Source organism: Mauremys reevesii, linkage group 8, assembly GCF_016161935.1.
Source record: "Mauremys reevesii isolate NIE-2019 linkage group 8, ASM1616193v1, whole genome shotgun sequence".
In the NCBI taxonomy this organism is placed as follows: domain Eukaryota; kingdom Metazoa; phylum Chordata; order Testudines; family Geoemydidae; genus Mauremys; species Mauremys reevesii.
The window spans coordinates 53700856-53720606 of NC_052630.1; the positions used below are offsets into that span (position 1 = coordinate 53700856).

The 19751-nt window shown below is 47.0% G+C and overlaps 1 protein-coding gene across 3 annotated transcripts in view; it reads left to right on the forward strand.

Annotated features, from left to right (window-relative positions):
* The window catches only part of CACNA1E (calcium voltage-gated channel subunit alpha1 E), a 269347-nt gene that overhangs the window by 225002 nt on the left and 24594 nt on the right, over positions 1-19751 (forward strand). For 2 of the 3 annotated variants that reach the window (XM_039483761.1, XM_039483762.1), the window contains exons 29-39: positions 1131-1291; positions 2246-2383; positions 3158-3359; positions 5506-5670; positions 6714-6824; positions 8718-8801; positions 8938-9063; positions 9780-9845; positions 12033-12124; positions 12778-12943; positions 15241-15368. In XM_039483761.1, the coding sequence (XP_039339695.1) occupies positions 1131-1291; positions 2246-2383; positions 3158-3359; positions 5506-5670; positions 6714-6824; positions 8718-8801; positions 8938-9063; positions 9780-9845; positions 12033-12124; positions 12778-12943; positions 15241-15368 (1439 nt within the window). Of the gene's footprint in view, positions 1-1130; positions 1292-2245; positions 2384-3157; positions 3360-5505; positions 5671-6713; positions 6825-8717; positions 8802-8937; positions 9064-9779; positions 9846-12032; positions 12125-12777; positions 12944-15240; positions 15369-18178; positions 18276-19751 lie in introns of all 3 variants that reach the window. The other variant, XM_039483760.1, reaches the window with a different exon arrangement.

Here is a 19751-nt window from a genome sequence, read left to right on the forward strand (position 1 = left end):
AACTGATCCTTTTTCAGCATTGCAGGAAGTTCTGATGCTTCCACAAGGCTGGCTGAAGTATCTATCATACCCCCGGCAGTTCTGACTTAATTAGGCTGGCGGAGTCCAGAATAGAGTCCAGAATACTGCAATGGAGCCTGCATAAATTGGAGACAAAATAAAACAAAATATTGCATTGCAAGAGTAAACTCACAGGGCCTGATTTTTAAAATCAGCCTTCAACTTCCGCAAATGATAGTGCAGAGGTCTAATTATCTGATTTGCCAGTACAGGTAGGAAGGTAGATGTCCAAAGGATTCATTCGCTCATGCAATTATTACTTCTGTTGTCATTTGTATTATCGTAGTGTCTGGTACAGTCATGGACTAGGACCCTGTTGTGTGAGGCGCTGCACAGAGAACAAAAAGACAATCCCAACTGCACTGGCATTTTCACATCCTGGGTTGAGCTCAGGATGCATAATTGGAAACTTGAGTTTTAAAAAACCCCAGCCTTATCGTATACTAAAAGCAGCTGAATACTTTTAAATTAATGACTCATTTAAAAAGTGAACTCTGTTGAGATTAAGCCTTATAGAGGTTATTTCTGAAAAGCATATTTTACAAAACAGCAGCGTTCTTTTATCTGAAATCCCTGGTAAGAATGATCATGCTGAAAGAATAAACATCTAGTGCAGGTAAGGTTATGGATCTCATATCTGTCTGGGTCACCTACCTACAGTTCTTTATTCCTCAGGCCTACCTGCCATACAGGGCAGTGTCTTTCAATTGTAATTAGAGATATCCAGTCTGTCTTGTTGTTGGAGGTGAGGCTAAATAAACAAGTGTTCACTAAGTAGTGCTAATCGTACTATGGTGTCTTGTATCCTGCCCTGAGACATGGTTGTGAAGAACCTTTATATGGTATAAATATCCTTTGTGCCTGTTGGGGCAATGCTTTTCCGTAAATGATTTTGGGATGTTCTGGTCATTTATAAAATACTGGGACAGTATCTGCTTCTGGCATCCTTTTCCTACCAGGAATGAGACACATCTCAGATGTTCTTTTTAGGTAGCTTTGGTCTCACCCTCTGACAAAATACATAGGTTCTCCATGGTGAATCATGCCCTTGGGTTTGCCTTCTCCTGCAGGCTGTCTTTGACTGTGTAGTGACTTCCCTGAAGAATGTCTTCAACATACTTATCGTCTACAAGCTCTTCATGTTCATCTTCGCAGTCATAGCTGTCCAGCTGTTCAAGGGCAAATTTTTCTACTGTACGGACAGCTCTAAGGACACACAGAAGGATTGCATGTAGGTACACCGTGCAGCATGCATGATCTAGTCTGCTTCCCTGGCAAAGGCATCCACTCCTGCCCATGGTGTGGAGAGAAGTAGATACATGAAGGGCTAGTAGTGAAAACTCTGGTCTTTCACCCGCTCAGGTGCTGGTTAATATCCAGTTTGGGTTGTGAAGTAAGTCCTTGGTCATGGTTGGAGCCACTCCTCATTTCCCAGGGAATCAAAGCCACAAAGCATTGTTTAAAGGACTAGTACAGATATCTGGACTCCATGAGGAATGAACTCCTTTCTCATCCTTTATGTGAAATTTTACTGCGTTTCAGAGCATGGTCCCTGCCATTCTGGGGAGAAGTCCACTGTGGGATCAGTACGGGAAGGCTTGTCTTTAAATGAACAGTGAGCTTCCCATCTCACTTAAAGACAGACTGGTCTCCTCAAGCCAGAGCTGTGCTTCCTTTGCTCCAAGAGCATCTCCTGCACTTTCTAGCACATTTTTCAATTAAAAATTCCATGGGGAAAAACTGATTCTGAATTGCTGCCCTGTTCAAAATGTTCACATTAACTCCTGTGATGGGCTAAGAATCTAGAGGTGCTGCTGCCTGAAGAATTACATGAACTCTCCTTCTGACACATTCTCTGTTACAAGCTCAGCCTACCAGCTGTCTCTTTTTCCTTCTCTCTTTCATTTGTCTCTCAATCTTTCCCTGACTCTTTCTCCCCACTCTTCTCCCAGTCTGTTTTCTTCTTTCCTTCTCTTTTTGATTGCTTTTTCTCTCCCCTTCTCTCTGTCTCCTTCAACCTGTTCATCTTGTTTCTCCCCACCTCCAGTTTCCTTAATTTTCTCTCCCCATCAAGACTTCTCCATCCTAACAAGAGGAGAAAAGTGTCCCTGCTGGCCTGCAAAGTTAAATCCTCTTCAGTCCTGGCAGTATAAAGAGGTCCTGATGTTCTCTCCTAACCTTACAGAGGCAACTACGTGGACCATGAGAAAAACAAGATGGAAGTGAAGTGTCGTGAATGGAAGCGCCATGAATTTCACTATGACAACATCATTTGGGCTTTGCTTACGCTCTTCACTGTCTCCACTGGAGAGGGGTGGCCACAGTGAGTATTGTTCTTGGACCTGTCTGCTTGCAGGTGTCTGTGGGCACAGGATTCATGAAGAAACCTCATGTTCCCCTTTTGAAGAGCTGTTTAAATGGTAGGGCTAGTAACTGGGTTTCTCCAGGTGGGAAAGGGGTAGAAGGCACTGAGAGAAGAGTTGCGGGGAAGGAGATAGGTCAAGAAATTATACCAGTATGTGAGAACTCTCACCAGTTAATGGGTATAGGATCCTGGTGGAACCAACTCCCTTCTTGGGAGGTGAATGCTGGGACAGTCCACTGCCCTGATTGGGCCTGAGGGGAATTTGAGGCCAGTCCATCTCCCAGCATAAGTCAGAGGGGAACTCTGTGGGCTAGTCCACTCACCATGTTGGCAGAACTTGAACAGTTCCCTACCATGTGTTGAACAAGGGGGTGCTCTGGGATACTCCTTTTTATGAGGGACGTATGTTTAACTCTGGCAAAGCCCACCGTCCAGGGTAGACAATGGGAAGAGCTCTGGGACTCTTGTAATGTAGAAGAGGGGAATATCTTGTCATGAAACAGGTAGCCAGCATTGACAGAGTGTCCATGACTGAGCAGGTTAGGTAGAAGACTTGCTTTATCACCATAACCAGTATGCACAGTGGGGCCAGATGGAGATGAATATTAAAGGTGGTACCATTCGGTACATGATGTTCTCCTAGTCAAGTACAATGTGGAGAGACATCCAGAATGGACCAGCCATTGGCATCTATGTGACCCTTTGTGCCTTTCTTTTTCCCTGTCTATCCAGGGTGCTGCAGCATTCAGTGGATGTTACTGAGGAGGACCGGGGGCCCAGCCGCAGTAACCGCATGGAGATGTCCATTTTTTATGTGGTATATTTTGTGGTCTTCCCTTTCTTCTTTGTCAACATCTTTGTGGCTCTCATCATCATCACTTTCCAGGAGCAAGGAGACAAAATGATGGAGGAGTGCAGTCTGGAGAAGAACGAGGTAACACATAAAAACAGGAGAGCAGAGGGCAGGATGATTTTATTTTGCATGTACTGTGGCAACAGACAGCTTCAAGTATAGACCATGGAGTGGTGGAGCTGAGGGCTAAGGCATGTGATGTGAAAGCCTGGCTGGACTCCAGTTAAGTTCTCTTCAGCCTAGACTCCAGCTTATGCGACATCTGCCTTCCCTTTGCATTTTCTTCTGGAACGTAGGATGTTTTAATCACACCTGAGTCATTCTCACTGATTACATTTTTGTCCTGACCATCCAGCCAGCAATAGTTCACCAGGCTTCCCAGCTATTTGAAAAGGAGGCTATCGTTATAAAGGAAACCCATCTGTGGCGGCGGTGAATCACCCCTATTGGCACTCAAACAGAAGAGCTAGGGAGCCATATTCCCTCCCCCACCTGCTTCCTTGCTAGAGAGGCTTTGCCCTAGACTAGAAGAGGAAAATGATTTTCCTCATCTGCATTTTATCTGGCATTATTGGTCCATCTAGCCCAGTATCCTGTCTCCCGACAGTGGCCAATGCCAGGTGCTTCAAAGGGAATAAACAGAACAGGACAACTATCAAGTGATCTATCTGACTGTCATCCAGTCAGAGGCTTAGGGACACCCAGAGCATAGGGTTGAATCCCTGACCATCTTGGCTAACAGCCATTGATGTACCTATCTTCCATGAACTTAACCTAGTTCTTTTTTGAACCCTGTTATACTTTTGGCCTTCACAGCATCCCTGGGCAAAGAGTTCCACAGATTGGCTGCGCATTGTGTGAAGAAGTACTTCCTTTTGTTTATTTTAAACCAGCTGCCTGGTTGGGTGACCTCCTGGTTCTTGTGTTATATGGAGGGGTAAATAACACTTCCCTATTCACTTTCTCCACACCAGTCATGATTTTATAGACCTCTATCATATCCCCCCTTAGTCATCTCTTTTCCAAGTTGAACAGTCCAGTCTTTTTAATCTCTCCTCACATGAAAGCTGTTCCATCCCCCTGATCATTTTTGTTGCCCTTCTCTGTACTTTTTCCAATTCTAATATATCGTTTTTGAAATGAGGCAACCAGAACTGTACGCAGTATTCAAGGTGTGGGCGTACATGTAACTGCCTGGATTTCCTGTGCTGTTACTGCCCAAATGCTCCCAAATAGTGGGTGATTTTCAGATGGTAACTTGAGGCCATTTCCTGTCCATGTGGCAATAACCATATCCTGGCCTAAAGAAATGCCAAGGTGGAAGGACACACATGTTCATTATTCCAGGGTATGGCTATTACTGAATTCACAGGAAGAACCCTAGTCTGACTCGCCTGGAACGTCTAGTGAAGAAACAATTTTGAGACATAATGCAGCCAAGTTTGTTTTTTTATGTTCTGTCAGCTGGATAAAATAAGTAATTGGGGCTGCCAGGTTTGGTGTGATCGTGTGGTTTGTAGCGAGTGTGTGCATGTGGAGAGCAGTATAGGACACAGGGATCTGTATAGGAGACAGTTTCTGAAAACAACTGTCGCATAACAGCTCAGTTAACTGCACAGAGTCCCTGTGCTCTGATTGACTAAGTTTATTCCATCTGAGCCTAAACCACAGTAGTAACGTCATTAACTCATGCCGTTATTTTATGCTGAATGTGAATGGAGTGAAATTGATTGCAGTGCAGTCACGGGAAAATCCTACGTTGTTTCACTACATCACAGGGTATACATTTTGCTGCAGATTATAGTGACCTTCTGCTTCTTGGGACAGATCCGTTCCCCACGTTCAGCTTGATTAGCTCAGCTGGGTGCTGGGGAAGTCTCCCCCAAGATCGCCGAATGGCAGAAGAGTTTTTGTAGGGCTGCGTCTCCAGCATAATGACTGGAGTAGCCTCCATGTCCCCAGGCAACCCACCTAACTCGAGGGGAGGAAGGACCTGAGGATCCTGATAGCGGCAGATACTCTGCCCAATCTCTCCCCAGCCCAACAACACACTTCTGCATAATGACGTGCAGGGAACCCCCAGGGACTTGGGATTCACACAGCTCAGGAGGACAATATTTATTCTCTTCCATTCAACTGTAGCAGAGAACCAGTAACAGGGCATCATGGGTAGTGAGAGGAAAGACGAGAAGCTGAGTGCAAGCTAACAGACTTTGTTTTGTTTCAGAGGGCATGCATTGACTTTGCCATTAGTGCCAAACCTCTCACGCGCTACATGCCTCAAAACCGACACACCTTCCAGTACCGTGTCTGGCACTTTGTGGTCTCCCCATCCTTTGAGTACACCATCATGGCCATGATAGCACTGAATACCGTTGTGCTAATGATGAAGGTGAGCTGACTGGGTGTCCCAGAAGCCCAGGATGGCATGCCTCTGTGTAGGGATTTGGAGGGGAGATGAAACAGACAGGGAGGGATTTAGAAACTGTTATTTGTTTTAAGAAGATTCTGGGGTCTTGGCATCCAGGTCCCATATCATATCATGTCTGTTGGTATAGATGACTAGGAAAGCTGATGGGGTCACAGCCTCAGCTCTTACACCGGTGTCTTTATTATACAAGCAAATATTTCCAGTTTGCACTTAATCCGTCGAGCACAGTGCTTGCTGTGAAACCTGAAAGGCAATTAATCTCGATGGCACACAAGGCCAGATTTTCAAAGGGACCTCACCCCAGCCTCTGAAACTGCACCTTCATTTTTCACACCCACGTTAGGAATCTGACTAAATGATTTGCTTGCCCAAATGCAATTCTTCCACCTAAGGCTAATTTTTTTTGTCTTCTTTGTGCAGACACTTGTATGTTCTACACTGAGATGCCAACTTCCATCTCCTCAAATCTTGAGGCAGATGGCTAATACTCTCCTGTTTCAATATGGCCCATCTCTGCTGTTGCTTTCCCCATAGCCTGTAGGAAATTCTTTCAAGGGCACAAACGCACACTTGAAAGTTCAGTACACCCTTACTTTGTGAACAGTGTAGGTAACAAGCAGTGACGCTGCAACAACAATTGCCTTCAACAGGAGGACCTCATGAATTAGTGAGACACTGGCAATTGTAATGTAATCTAGATTCTGTGATCAACACCTAAGCAGTGGTTGCCATCTGGATAACCCTTCTTCCTCTCAGCTCCATCCTCTTTCCTTAGCCTCAGCAGAAACAAAGCAGAAGGGCAGAATGAATATTACTGGATATGTAGCGGGCTTAAAAAAAGGGTGGGGGGCTTGTCACTAGCCAGTCAATAGTAAAACACATGGGATAAATCGCAGGATCTTGGGCAAAGTCTAATCCCACCATGGAACTAAAGATTCCTTGTAAGATCCAATTTTGGTAGCTGACTGTAGATGGTTCTGACTCTCTCTCTCTCTTTCTGGCAGTACTATTCTGCGCCCTACACATATGAGCTGGCTCTTAAGTACCTGAACATCGCATTTACCATGGTGTTCTCATTGGAATGTGTCCTGAAGATCATAGCTTTTGGCTTCCTGGTAAGTGATTGGTACTAGTACTTCATACCAGCTTTGGGTGCTCGGTTCAACTGGCAGTGGTAGTGGACTTTGGCTTCCTAATGTGTAGCTAATACTCTGTTCTTTTGGCATTAGTAATTGGATTTAGCTTCCTGGAATGTAACTGGTATTTAGTTCTGGCATCTTTTTGAGTGCTGTACTTATTCTGGGTGTTGGAGTCTTGCTTTAGATTCTTGTTAAGCACCATGACACTGGATTTCTACCAGCTTTCTTGGTCAGTCCAGAGCTTTCCAGATTCCTGGCCCAACATCTGGAACTTTCCAGATTCCTGAGTGAATATCTTAGAGTGAAATCTCTGGGATTTTCATTTAATCTGAGCAATTGAGAGTCACCCCCACTGCTGAACCCAAGTGGCGATGTTATTTTTAACGGACTTTTATATTTTGTGTGAATTTACTGCTGGTGACAGCTTTCAGATTGTCACCCATTCCCACCTGGGCAATTCAGTGTCTAGACCTGTTCAGGCTTTGGCCTTTCTGCTGAGGCTGCCAACCAGGGTGCCAGTTTATTACCAGTTGTGTTGGTGGCTGATATTATGTTGATGCCTGTGCACTAGGAACTGGATTGATTCCACTAATTCCTTTCAACCAGGCCATGAAATACCCATTCATTGATAACTGTTGATCCCAGATTGGAACTGGCGATATAGTGGTGAAAGGGCTTCATATTTAATTATCATTCCCTTGAGTCTCAGCCATTCACCACTAATTATCTCATTATTCAAACCAAGGAATCTGTTATTTGTGAACATAACACTTTTTCTTGTCTTCAGCTACCCTTAGGAAAAGCTGATTCTGTTTGTTCTTTATTTCTTTTTCCTTTTGTTTCTCACCTGTCCTGCTGGATGACATCTGGTTGCTCTCCACTGTGGCAGTCCAGCATATGGCACACTTACATTAAACTATTACTGTTAGATTACAAGATGCACAGGGCAGTGACTTTTTTGTTGCAAGCTGATGAGGGGCCATGTACACCTGTTGCACTTGATAAGTAAGAATTAATAGTGAATAACCAACCTCTGAGACATGGAGACAGAATATTGAGCCAGTCAATGGACAGTTCTGTGAGTGCAAAGAGCCCTCCTCTGTCCCAGCAGCATGTGGGCTTGGGGTGCACAGCACACCAGCAACCCTTTTCCAAATCATGGATCTATCTGTCTAGGAGGCAGCATGGTCTAGTGTTTAGAGCAAAGGACTGGGATTCAAAAGGCCTATATTCTGTTCCTGGCTGCATGTCTGACTTCCTGGGCTCTCAGTCTCACCCTGTCTTGTTTTCTCTATCTATCAGAGGGGAACAATGATACTTACACACCCTTTTAAAGCACTCTGATTTCCTCAAATGGAAGGTGCTATGTAAAGGCAAAGTGTTATTGGTAGGCCAGTTCCTGAAGTTCTTATTCAGGCAAAACTTCCATTGACTTCAGAAGTTGTAGATAGCCATTTAGGCACCTGATTGTATTAAATATTCAGTTGCATAGATACTCCGCTGCATAGTTTAAATAGACAACTGTGTCTCTGGGCTCATCCACTTGTGATTGGGCCTTCAGTCAGGATTGCAGTAGTTTCTCTGTTCTTTTAGTCCCTTTTTGACAATGCAAGAGAATTCTGTGCCTTCTTTTAGCAGTTTGGCTTATTCAACGCAAGAGTTACCTTATAGAAAATCTGCCTCACCATAGATATGTTCTGGGCTACAACCCCCTCAGACACAAGACAGTATTCCAGAGGCTGGTTGCATAGAAAGATGACAATATCTGTGGTGGTGGTGGTGATGTGTGAAGACTTGGCATATGTTTCAGCGTTGCCTGAATCTGAGATCATTGTGCTCCCCATCCACATATTTTTGGTCTCTTTGCAGAATTATTTCCGGGACACCTGGAACATCTTTGACTTCATCACTGTGATTGGCAGCATCACCGAAATCATCTTGACAGACACCAAGGTGAATATTCTGACCTTGGAAATTCGTACCAGCGATTGAAGGCGGGAGGGGGATGCCTTGCTCCTTTCCTCTCCTTGGGGGTGGAGGATAGACGTGGTGATTTTTGCCTTCTTCTGATTGTTTGATCTTCTTGCAGCTGGTAAACACCAGCAGCTTCAACATGAGCTTCCTGAAGCTGTTCCGGGCTGCTCGCCTCATCAAACTGCTCCGCCAGGGCTACACCATCCGTATCCTGCTGTGGACCTTTGTGCAGTCCTTCAAGGTAAAGGACACATTAGTCTCCCCTGTGGGGGCAGGTGTGGTGGTGGAACAGTTACTCAACTTGTGTCATTCTTAGAATCATAGAATTGTAAGACTGAGAGGGACCTTGAGAGGCCATCTACTCCAATCCCCTGCACTCTTGGCAGGACTAAGTATTATTCTTATGATATTTATAAGCTGTTGGGGTTCAGGATGAACCAGAAAATTTTGGATCAGCATCCAAACTGTGGAGAGTTTATATGAACCAACCCTCTGAACTTTTTAAAATTAACCCACCTCTAATTCTAAATGCAGAAGGGAGAAGCAGTAAAAGCTTCCTTGCAAAAAAATGGAGGGGAGGGGACTGCACCATTCCAGAGGGTCCTTGGAGGTCTTTTTGGATGTGCTCATTTGCATATCAGTACCCAGCATGGTTTGCCAGCTGTTCAACAGCAGCACTGTCTGGTGTTGTGCTTTTGCATTGACTAAATTCTTTGTCTGTATTTTGTAAATCACAATTATGTGGTATTTTAATTTCTAGTCCCTGTGTTTGTTTTGGAATTCAACAGTCAAGAAGATGTTGCACCATTCCAGCAAGGAGTGTGATTCTGGCTGGTTCTTTGCAACTAATTGCAATAGGCCATAGGGGGCTTAGCACAGTTCACAAGCTATTGCATTTTACTAATATTCTGAAGCCTCTACCTTGCTAAAACAGACTGTTGTGTATTTCCCTTTCAGGCCCTCCCATATGTCTGTCTCTTGATCGCTATGCTTTTCTTCATATATGCAATCATTGGGATGCAGGTAAGCAAAGGCGTCCAGGTGTGCGTATGCTCCTACAAGGCTGCTTCTCTCTGGGGCAGACAGTGAAGAGTGGTCCACTCTGTCACCCACTTTAGCATTATCCAGTCTCGCATCTGCTTACTGTGTTGGAGTCTGTTGACCAGGTCAGGTGCTGAAGAGGTTTGAAGCCTTGCTCAGTAGGAGCTGCAGTGTTTAATACACCCACAGGTTGCAGTGTGTCCCCCACAGAATCCTCTGGCAATGTACATATCCAGACTACCTTCTCCAGGATTATGTCACCGTGACTCCAGTGATGTAGTACTCCTGGATGGAATCCTTCCTGTGGAGTACATCATCTCTCATATTATGCTCAGCTGGGCAATCCATGTGGACAGCTCAGTTTACCTCTTTCTTTCCAAGCAGAACTCTATAGTGCCTAAAACCTTAGGAATGACTCAGGTCCCACTAATGTCTGGCCCCAACCTGCAGAATCCAATTCACAACTAACGTCCTGCCTGACAGGGTCCTTGTGAGAACCTTTGTTGATCTGGTTCCTCTCGCTAATCTCTGTTGCCCAACATCCTTGTATTGGTTTGGGAAGGTCTCGTGTTGCAGAAACCAGGGCTAGGGCTTGATCCTGCAGTTGAAGTCAGTGGCATTGAGGGTACTCAGCGCTTTGCAGAACCAGGCTTTTAGGCCCCAGTCCAGCAAAGCCCGTAAGCACAGGAGGAGCCCCACTGTAGTCAATGGAGTCGTTCGTGCATTTAAAGTTAAGCAGATGATTACGTGGTTTGCCGGATTGATCTTGTGGTTTGAAGACTGTCCAAGACCCACACTCCATCTCTGGGAAGGCAGCTTTGGCTATTAATACTCAGGGCTTCGTTCTACAGTGATCGAAGCATTGTGACAACTAAAACTGTCTGATGGTCACAGCTCGGAAGCGCTTTGGTTGTTGGGGGGTTGTTGCCAGGGCTGTCATTGCCACCTGCTCTGGATAGAGAATCTGGTTTCCTTTGTTTGAGTGGAAATGTATTTGTTTAGCGGGTTTTCCCCCAAAAGATTTGACTGACTGTGCTCTATTGATCTATTTTTGGCCACTTTCCCCTGCCTCCCCACCCTCCTGCAGGCTTTCTCAGCCCCTCACAATTGCCATCAAATTTAATCCCCCTTGTGGTGCGATAGTATTTGATTTGTTTTAACACCTTTGTGAACAAATTCCCCAAGCAGTGGTGAGTGGGCGGTGTTTGAGCAAAATAGCTGGAGGCAGAAAATATTCTACAATTACACATTCCAAAAACCTTTGTGGAAAAAATAGTCAGCGGTTAGTGTATTTTTAGGTATGCTGAAAGTAGAATAGATATGTAATGATACTAACACAATACTTTTCCTCTCCAAAGTACTTTCCAAACACAAACTTATTCAGCCCTACAACATCTCAAGGTTGTAGGTCACTACTATTATCCCCATTGTACAGATGGGAAACTGAGGCACAAGTTAAGTATCACTGTCAGAGTCAGATTTAGAATTTAGGACTTCCTGGCTCCAGTTCTGTGTTCAGACCATGCCTCTTTCTCAAGAGGCATGTACTCAAAACACACTGAAACACACACAAGATGTACCGAAAATCATCTCTAGATGTCTTAGATACTTACACGGCTCCAATTGCCATAATATCTGAGCACTTCACAATCTTTCATGTATTGATGTGTACCAGAAATGTCTGCACATATATTCAATAAGCCAGATTCTCCCATCATTTATTACCGATGTGTTGGCTTCATGGAGTTGCACCAACATGCTTTGAGAGAGAGGAGAATTTAACCCAAGGTGTTACTACCCTTTTACAAAGAGAACCTCTTGATAGCATAGCGTGAAAAGCATTCGACGGCTTTCCTGATCTGCTCTTCTGAAGGAGGCAGCTGCTGGCCAGATGGATTCCTCACCATCCCCGCATATGTGTGTCTGTCTGTGTTAGTGCAGTCCCTCCCTTGGTGACAGCCAGCATAACTGCTCTCTGACCTGAAGGGTGCACTCCAGCAGAAGGAGCAGCCTTTGTGATGTGTAATCCTCACTGAGATCAGACCAGCTGTTTGCTCCATGGGCAGGTGGGAGGAAACATAACCGATTCCAGTCCCTGGCTGCGCAGGTCGGTGCACTTCCTGCTTGGCAGTTCTTGTGTGTTGAGTTTTCTTTCCTTTTTGCCCTTAGGTTTTTGGGAATATCAAATTAGATGAAGAAAGCCACATTAACCGTCACAACAACTTCCGCAGCTTCCTGGCCTCCCTTATGCTCCTTTTTAGGTACACGTGCGTTTTGAATCATAACTAAACATCTTGGTTTTCCCCATTTCGTCCCTACCTGAGTCAAAATGCTGAAGGCCTGCCTGGCTGCATGAGTGTCTGCCACAGCAGATCAGCTGGGGTGCCCCAGCTAGAAAAGCAGGTGGGGATCACAAGTCACCCTAGCCCCACACACACAACAATGGCTTTTCAGCTTTACACTTGGAGCTGTTAGTCTCCCTGGCCTATGTGGGCTGCTGACATTCAGGCGTTGGATTTCTGACTTGTGGAACTTGCTGCTGCAGGATAGAAATAAAACAGCTGTGTCTGAGAACAGCATCTGCAGTCATGCCATCTAGGTCGGAATTCAAGGGTCCTTTCTCCTTTTGCTTTAGGGCATAAGATGATCACTAGCTGGAGTCAGGAAGCCACCTTGCCTCCCACCGTGATACAGTGCTGTACACTTTAGTTCGTTATGGGGGTTTTATGCCATCTTCAGAAGCCGCTAGCATTGGTTATTGGTAGAGACCATAAGTTCTGAGGTGGCAGATTTTATTTCCAAAGGGGGAGGTGGGGCAAATTTCCAAGCATCTTGCTCATATGTAGTAAAGTTGTGGAGCAGTGAGGGGCTCTGCTTTGAGCAGCTGTTAATGGTGGGTGTGTTTTGGATGCAGGAGTGCCACGGGTGAGGCATGGCAGGAGATCATGCTGTCATGCCTGCAAGGCAAAGGCTGTGAGCCAGACACCACGGCAACGTCCGGACAGCACGAGAATGAGCACTGTGGCACGGATCTGGCTTACGTGTACTTCGTCTCCTTCATCTTCTTTTGCTCCTTCCTGGTGAGTTCACCTCCTTCCACCACACTGATCTCTCAGTTCTCGGGAGGACTCAGCACTGACTGCTCCCAACCCAGGGACATCCCCATCCCATCCTACCCTACCCTCCACTACTCCATGATGGGTGGGATTCACTCTGCAAAGAGACTCAGAGAGATCTCGCCTTGTGCTCTCTGCTCCAGGTTCTGTTACCCCTGGTTGCTGAAGAAGCTAGCACTCTTACACCAGGGACAGCAAGAAATGTTCAAGAAGGGTTTTACCACTGTAAGAGCCATGCCTAGCTGGTTTCAGGGACAGTGGTAAGGAGGGGCTGTTCTGACCCAGAGGCCTGTCCCTTTCATCATGAATACAACTTAGCATGATTTTGCCCTGCATTTAGAATTTCAAATGATCTGCCATGTGACTGTCAGTATGGAGAGCAGGCCCACCTGCTCTGTGGGTCAAGGTGTTTACGTGATCTATATCTGCCTCCTATCCCTATTTTTTCATTGAACAGGGAAGTTGTGGTTGCAAAAGATAATGTATGCTCTCTGTGGCAGGAAACTGGGGGGAGTTACAGTTGTCCCCCCACCAGCGTGCGCATGCACACACACACACACACACACACACACACACACACACACACACACACACACACACACACGAGCCTACTCATGAAAGGCGGAAGTGTTCTCAATTGTTTAGTAAAAAGGGGATGCAGTCAGGAGGGTCCTTGGAAAAGGCACCATTCGGGCTTGCACTGAATCAGTTGACACTCAGGCTGTGGTTCTTGGCATCCCTACATGTAGCTGATCATAGCGGGTGGTATCAGTCCATGCAGCCAGTCAGAGCTCCACTTACACTGTCTGGTCTCAGCTCGCAGTTGCTTCCCAGTAAACCATTCAATGGTAAAGTAGCTCTCCAGGTCCTCAAGGCTGGGAACCACTATGCCTCCATGGAGACATGAGCTACACTGAAAAAAGGCCATTGTTGTGCCAGATAAGAATATCCAGATGGAGAGTATATAGCCATAATAACTATAGCACCAGTTACAGTAATGCTTGTAAATTTCCCTGTACAGCAAAGCCTCTAAGCCAGAAATGCGATGGAGAACCCCAGTTACAGCTGGCTGTCTAACTCTGCCCATCCTTCATAAGGAAGGCAAAGGTGTGGTATAGAGAAACTGCGAGTGAGAGGCACAGACAGAGAGACAAGAAGGGACATGGTTTGTAAGGGAGTGGAAGTAATGAAGAGTAGAGCCCTGTGCATGAAATGTGATGCTCCAGATGTAATGGTGAAGTATCCTGGTGGCAAAAGGTCATTGCCCCCACTGTGAACTGCTCAGCTAAAGAACGCTGTGGGCTCGGAAGGCACTATCAGAAGGCATTGGCTAGATCGCCTCGCTTCTGTGTTCTTTGATCCCTGGCTCAGCCACGTCACTGTTGTGAGGAGAGCCCAGGTGCTGTTCAGATTCTCACTGATTAGCTAGACACAGCCCAGGGGAGTAATGCTGATGTACTAATCTTTTCTGCCTGCCAGGGGCAGCTCTAGCTTTTTTGCCGCCCCAAGCACGGCAGGCAGGCTGCCTTCGGCGGCTTGCCTGCGGGAGGTCCCCGGTCCCGCAGATTCACCGGCTTGCCTGCGGGAGGTCCGCCGGTCCCACGGATTCAGCGTACCCGCCGCTGAATTGCCACCGAATCTGCGGGACCGGCAGACCTCCCTCAGGCAAGCCGCTGAAGTCTGCCTGACTGCCACCCTCGCAGGGACTAGCAGGGTGCCCCCCACGTCTTGCTGCCCCAGGCACGTGCTTGGAGCACTGGTGCCTGGAGCCGCCACTGCTACCTGCTTGCCTCTTGCCCAGTGTGGTGTGGTTCCTTACTCGTGCTCTCAGCTGCCTGAAGGTTAAATGCTGGTATTTAGTGGGACATTCAGATCAGCACAATCCACAGCTGCCAAGCGTAATGGGCGCAGGTTGACATGTAACGGGTCAGGGAGGAATCCTCTACCTGGTGCTACTGACACACCAAAGAGAGGCTATTTCCATTGTAATACAGTGTGCACCTAGTTGGATGCGGTGTTTGAAAATATTAATATTGATCTGTGTGACAATTAAGCATCTGATTCTGTAGCTGCTCCATGCATGCACTTCAATAGGAGTTCTGTGCATGGGGAAGCTGCCACAAAACTACCATGCTCTTTATTTACAGATTCCTTTTTCTTCTGTCTTCTTCCATATATTACTCTCCCATCTTCCCTCCCTTTTTTATGCTCTGTCTCTATCTCTCCATCCCTTTCTCTCTGTCTCTTTCCTTTTCACTTAGATGCTCAATCTGTTTGTGGCTGTCATCATGGACAATTTTGAATACCTGACTCGGGATTCCTCCATCCTGGGGCCTCATCACTTAGATGAGTTTGTCCGGATCTGGGCGGAGTATGACAGAGCTGCGTGGTATGTAGCCAACTTCCTCCTCCTTTCCCTGGCCTCTCAAAGCCCCTTTTTTTTTGGGAACCCATTTGGCTGTAATACCTGGGACAGTCAGGGAAGGGAAGGGAATCAGAGCTGCTGGAACACGCAGCTGTGAGAGGAAAATACTGGCTGGCTCCTGGGAGGTCCAATGGCACGGAGCCACCTTCCTGTTTGTGGGCTGCCTTATAGCCCCCTGGGCATCCTGCTCCTTTGATAACTAGCGATGGGCTGAAGTCCAAAGGTTTTGGCTGCTTCTTTTCGGAGAAGCATGCTAAGTACAGTGTTATCCAAACCTTTGGATGTTCCTACTGCATCCCTCTCTGTAGCTCCTCTGGCAGCCCCCAGCTACCTCCGCACACCGCCACCTTCCAACTGTTGGCTTTGGATCTTCCTCCTTTCCTGTTTTCCTCATGCCAATCAGATTCCCACACCCTCAAGACAATCTGCAAGCAACTCTCCATCCTCCAGCCCCCAAATACTTTGTGCACCGGAGTGTGCAAAATCACCATTTGAATCAGTGTGTGAGCCCAGCAGAGAGGCTGCGAAGGTAGCTGGACTCCTGCTAATTTAGCTGCTCAGGACCTTATTCAAACATTGAGAAAGGGTTGAGATGCTTTGGATGGGAATGAGCCTGAGGACAGGGCTAGATTTAATATGGCCAATGGACTTCGCCCATCCTTGTTGAGACAGGAGAAGGCTTTTGAATCCTCTAATGATTCCTCAGGCAGCCTTTCCAGGATCCCTCTGAAAAGAGAGTTCCCACTTGGGAGAGCAAGTCAGTCTAGCGCTGCCACACTGGAGAAGAAGCATTGCGTGAGGGTGGTCACTCACGTGGCCATTGGGGTGGAGCCGAAAGTGCTTTAGGGTGACTGCTCCAGATACAACCCCCAGCAGTGCTCCAGGAAGGCTGCTTTCAGCCTACATACCTGAGATCACTGGGAGCGTTCCTGGGGCAGCTTACTGAGGTCTAACCCTCAGCAACACTGGGAGTGCATCAGGGCTGCTGGTCATAACATCAGCCCTTCTCAGCATTAGGAATACTGTGAATGCCCTCTCTGGGTGCAGATCCTCATTGGCACCACGAGTGCCACAAGGCTCTATCTCCTGTCGGTGTTGGGTCAGCACTTTGGGCAGCCTCTTTGAAACCATGTACACTCGGTGCTGCATCAGCTTCAGGCACGAGATGGTGTCAGCTCCAGAACTATGCTCCAATTGGAAGCTCACCATTTGGAATCAATCCACCTTCACGTTTTTGCAACCTGATTTATTGCTTACTGAGAGCTAACCCAGGCAGTGATTGTTCCTAACGTTATCTGTCCTTAGCATGATCCACTTCAGCACCTTTTCCAGCCTGACTCAAGTTAGCCATCTCCCCAGGACTGCTTCTCAGCAGCAGCATCCCACACTGTGAAAACATCACCAAGGCTGGAATAGGCAGGGCCGTCCTCTTATCAGATGCCCAGGCATTGTACAGTTCTGAGACTTCAGTGTATGATGCTGTAGAGCAGAGAAGCTATGGTCATGTAGACCTGAGAGGTCCAAGCAGTGCAAAGCAGGCTCATTCTCTCCTCAGAAATTTAGGAAGGGTGACATCTTGATACCAGCAATTTCTAGTGCCCTTTGCACTGAGAACTGGGTGCTACGATGGGTTCTTCAGTTCAGTCAAAGAAAGAACCTGCTGTCAGGCCCTGTGGATGGCATTTTCCAAATGTGGTACAGTGCCTGCTCTCACCCAGGTCTCACAAAGCAAGAGATCCCATGCTGTTTTGTCATGGAGTCTAGCCGGTTATTATGGGAAATACCAGGAGGAAACAAACTGCTCTAGGCTAATTTTAAAATTGATGGCAGCTCTAATCCCCATCGCTGAGCGGAGAAGGGTTACCAAGTGTGAGCGGGTCCTGTCACCTGAATGGGGCTGCGGGTCTAAGTGTTGAGAAGGGGCTAGATAGATAAATACGGTAAATGAATGTCATCAGAGGCCCCCAGCTACACTAAATAAAGAGACCCCTAAGGTTTCCATGTGCTCTGTCCAGTTGCCTGTACTCTGTTATGAATGGTTTTGCCTAGACAAGTTGGGTTATCCCTGGCCAGTGATGCAAAAGTACCTAGGGAATGGGAGGAAAGTGAGGCAGGACCCAGAGGAAATAACAGACAAAGCAGCTTTACTCCATGGCTTTCCTAATAGTGGTCAGGGAGGCGCAGTGGTCTCTGCCTCTGAGCAGCTGTGTGGCTTTGGGCAAGTCACTTTAACTCTCCATGCCTCAGTTTCCCTATCTGTAAAATGGAGTTAAAACGTACTCATCTACTGATTTCATAGAAATATTGTGAGGATTAATTAACTGATTTCTATAATGAACTGACAATGTGGGGCAAATTCTCTGCTGGTATAATTGGGTGCAACTCCATAAAAGTGCAAAGATTCCTAGAACCCTAAACAAGTAGTTGTGTACAATCATGTCCTTGGATTTCAGGTCGCTCTGACCAGTCGTAGGCTTGTGATATGGCATTATTGGTGCTTGGGGTATCTGAGTGAGTGCATGTTTAGGGCAAGCCTTTCCACGGGGAATCTCCAGTTTGGGTGAGAATGAGGGTGCTAACCCCTTTGGAATGGAGAAGGTGGTAGCTATGCTTATATGGTGGTGACTTTTCACAGCCTTCTCCAGTCTGGGTCTGTTGGAGCCAGAAGGAGAGAGACATGGACCTGAACTGGGTCTCTCACCCCTGGTTAAGCTCTCGTTTCCTCTTCTCCATTATCTCAGTGTCCTATTAACCCACGTGTGCTTCCTTTACAGCGGCAGGATCCCGTATAAGGATATGTACAAATTAGTACGGGTGATTTCGCCTCCTCTGGGCCTGGGAAAGAACTGCCCCTACAGGGTGGCGTGCAAGGTTTGCCTCCCAGTCCCCAGCCATAACCTGGCAACGGGACGCACCATTAACCCCTCCTTCACCCTCCTCTGCTCCACCACCACTGCGTCTCACAAGGGAACCCTCACGTTGCTTTCCTTCGAGTTTAAAGAGGTCCAACCCGCCCCAGAACCAGCAGCTGTTACCTTAAGGAAGCAGGGGGAGGGGGATCCGTCTCAGAGCCACATTGATGTGGATTTAGACAAATTTATTCCCTTGCCTTCCTCCCTAAAGCAGAGAACCCTGGAGTTCCCAAAACACTTGTGCAGTGTGTGAATGTTTCCTGTGGCACAGAGAAGGCACCTTTAATTCCAAGAATCACAGAGCTATCCCAATGGGAACTCTTTCCTATGATGAATGGAGATCAAATATTGTTTACAACTAGGGGATGAGGATGAGAAGGAATAAAAGCCAGAGGTGCGGGGATGTCACTGGAAAGAGGGAGCGCAAACTAGAAAGGAGAATGAGGCAGGGAGTTGAGGCAAAGACCCCGTTGATCAATCGTTGGAATCCTGTTCAGAGGTTCAGTCGCTGTGGTAGCTCGCAGGACATTGCAGCCTTTTACCATGGTGTACAGTGGCTATGAAGAGCTGTTACATAATGGTGACAAATGGGGACCACGGCTCTTGGTTTGCCATGATGCAAAAAGATGACAATTCAATGGAGCAGGTGACCCGTTGGGACTCCAGCAGCTGGACTCAATGGCTTCTGGTTTATTCTGATCTCCTTGCCCCCCAGTCCAACACATCTGGACTCTGCCTCTCTTCCAGCAGCAATTTAGACTTGACCACGAGGCTCTTGGCCATGCTCTGCCACTGTTTGTGCTAAATTCTCTGCCTCTGGCAAGGCAAACAAAGCAGCCATGCGGCACCCCAGCCAGATCCTTTGCTGTCCCATCTTTTCAAGCTCGTTTTGGGACAGCAGTGAGCAAAATCTTCCTCCCATCTGCCTCCTCTTCCTCAGGGGGCCCAAATTTCTGCATCAGAACAGGACAACCCTCTGAGCTCCTTCTCCACATTTATTCTCTCCCAACTTGGCGGAACAGGTCAGGTGGAACAAGCAGAAGAACCAGAGATGCTCCTTTTGGGAGGAGACTCTCTTGGGAGTTGCAAAAGTGGTGCTCTGTGCCACCATCTTTCCCAGTCTACAGTCCCTCACTCCACCAGGGAAGGGGGTTCAGAGTTTGGATGGCATGGTGTAGCCTCCACATCCACCCCCACCACCCCATCATCATCTCAGGATACCTTCACAAGAGTGTGGGTCAATCATCTTCAGCACCTGGAATTCAACAAGCTGGATGTTCCTCAATGACCTTGGGGATAGCACAAAAGTCCCCTCAACCCATGTGGTCCAGTCCAAAAGGGAAAATCCCCAGTGGCTTCACCCCTATGCTCAAGTGGATAATGGACTTGCATGGTGAAGAGGCTGCCGTGCTTTCCAACTTTCCTTCTCAAGCGG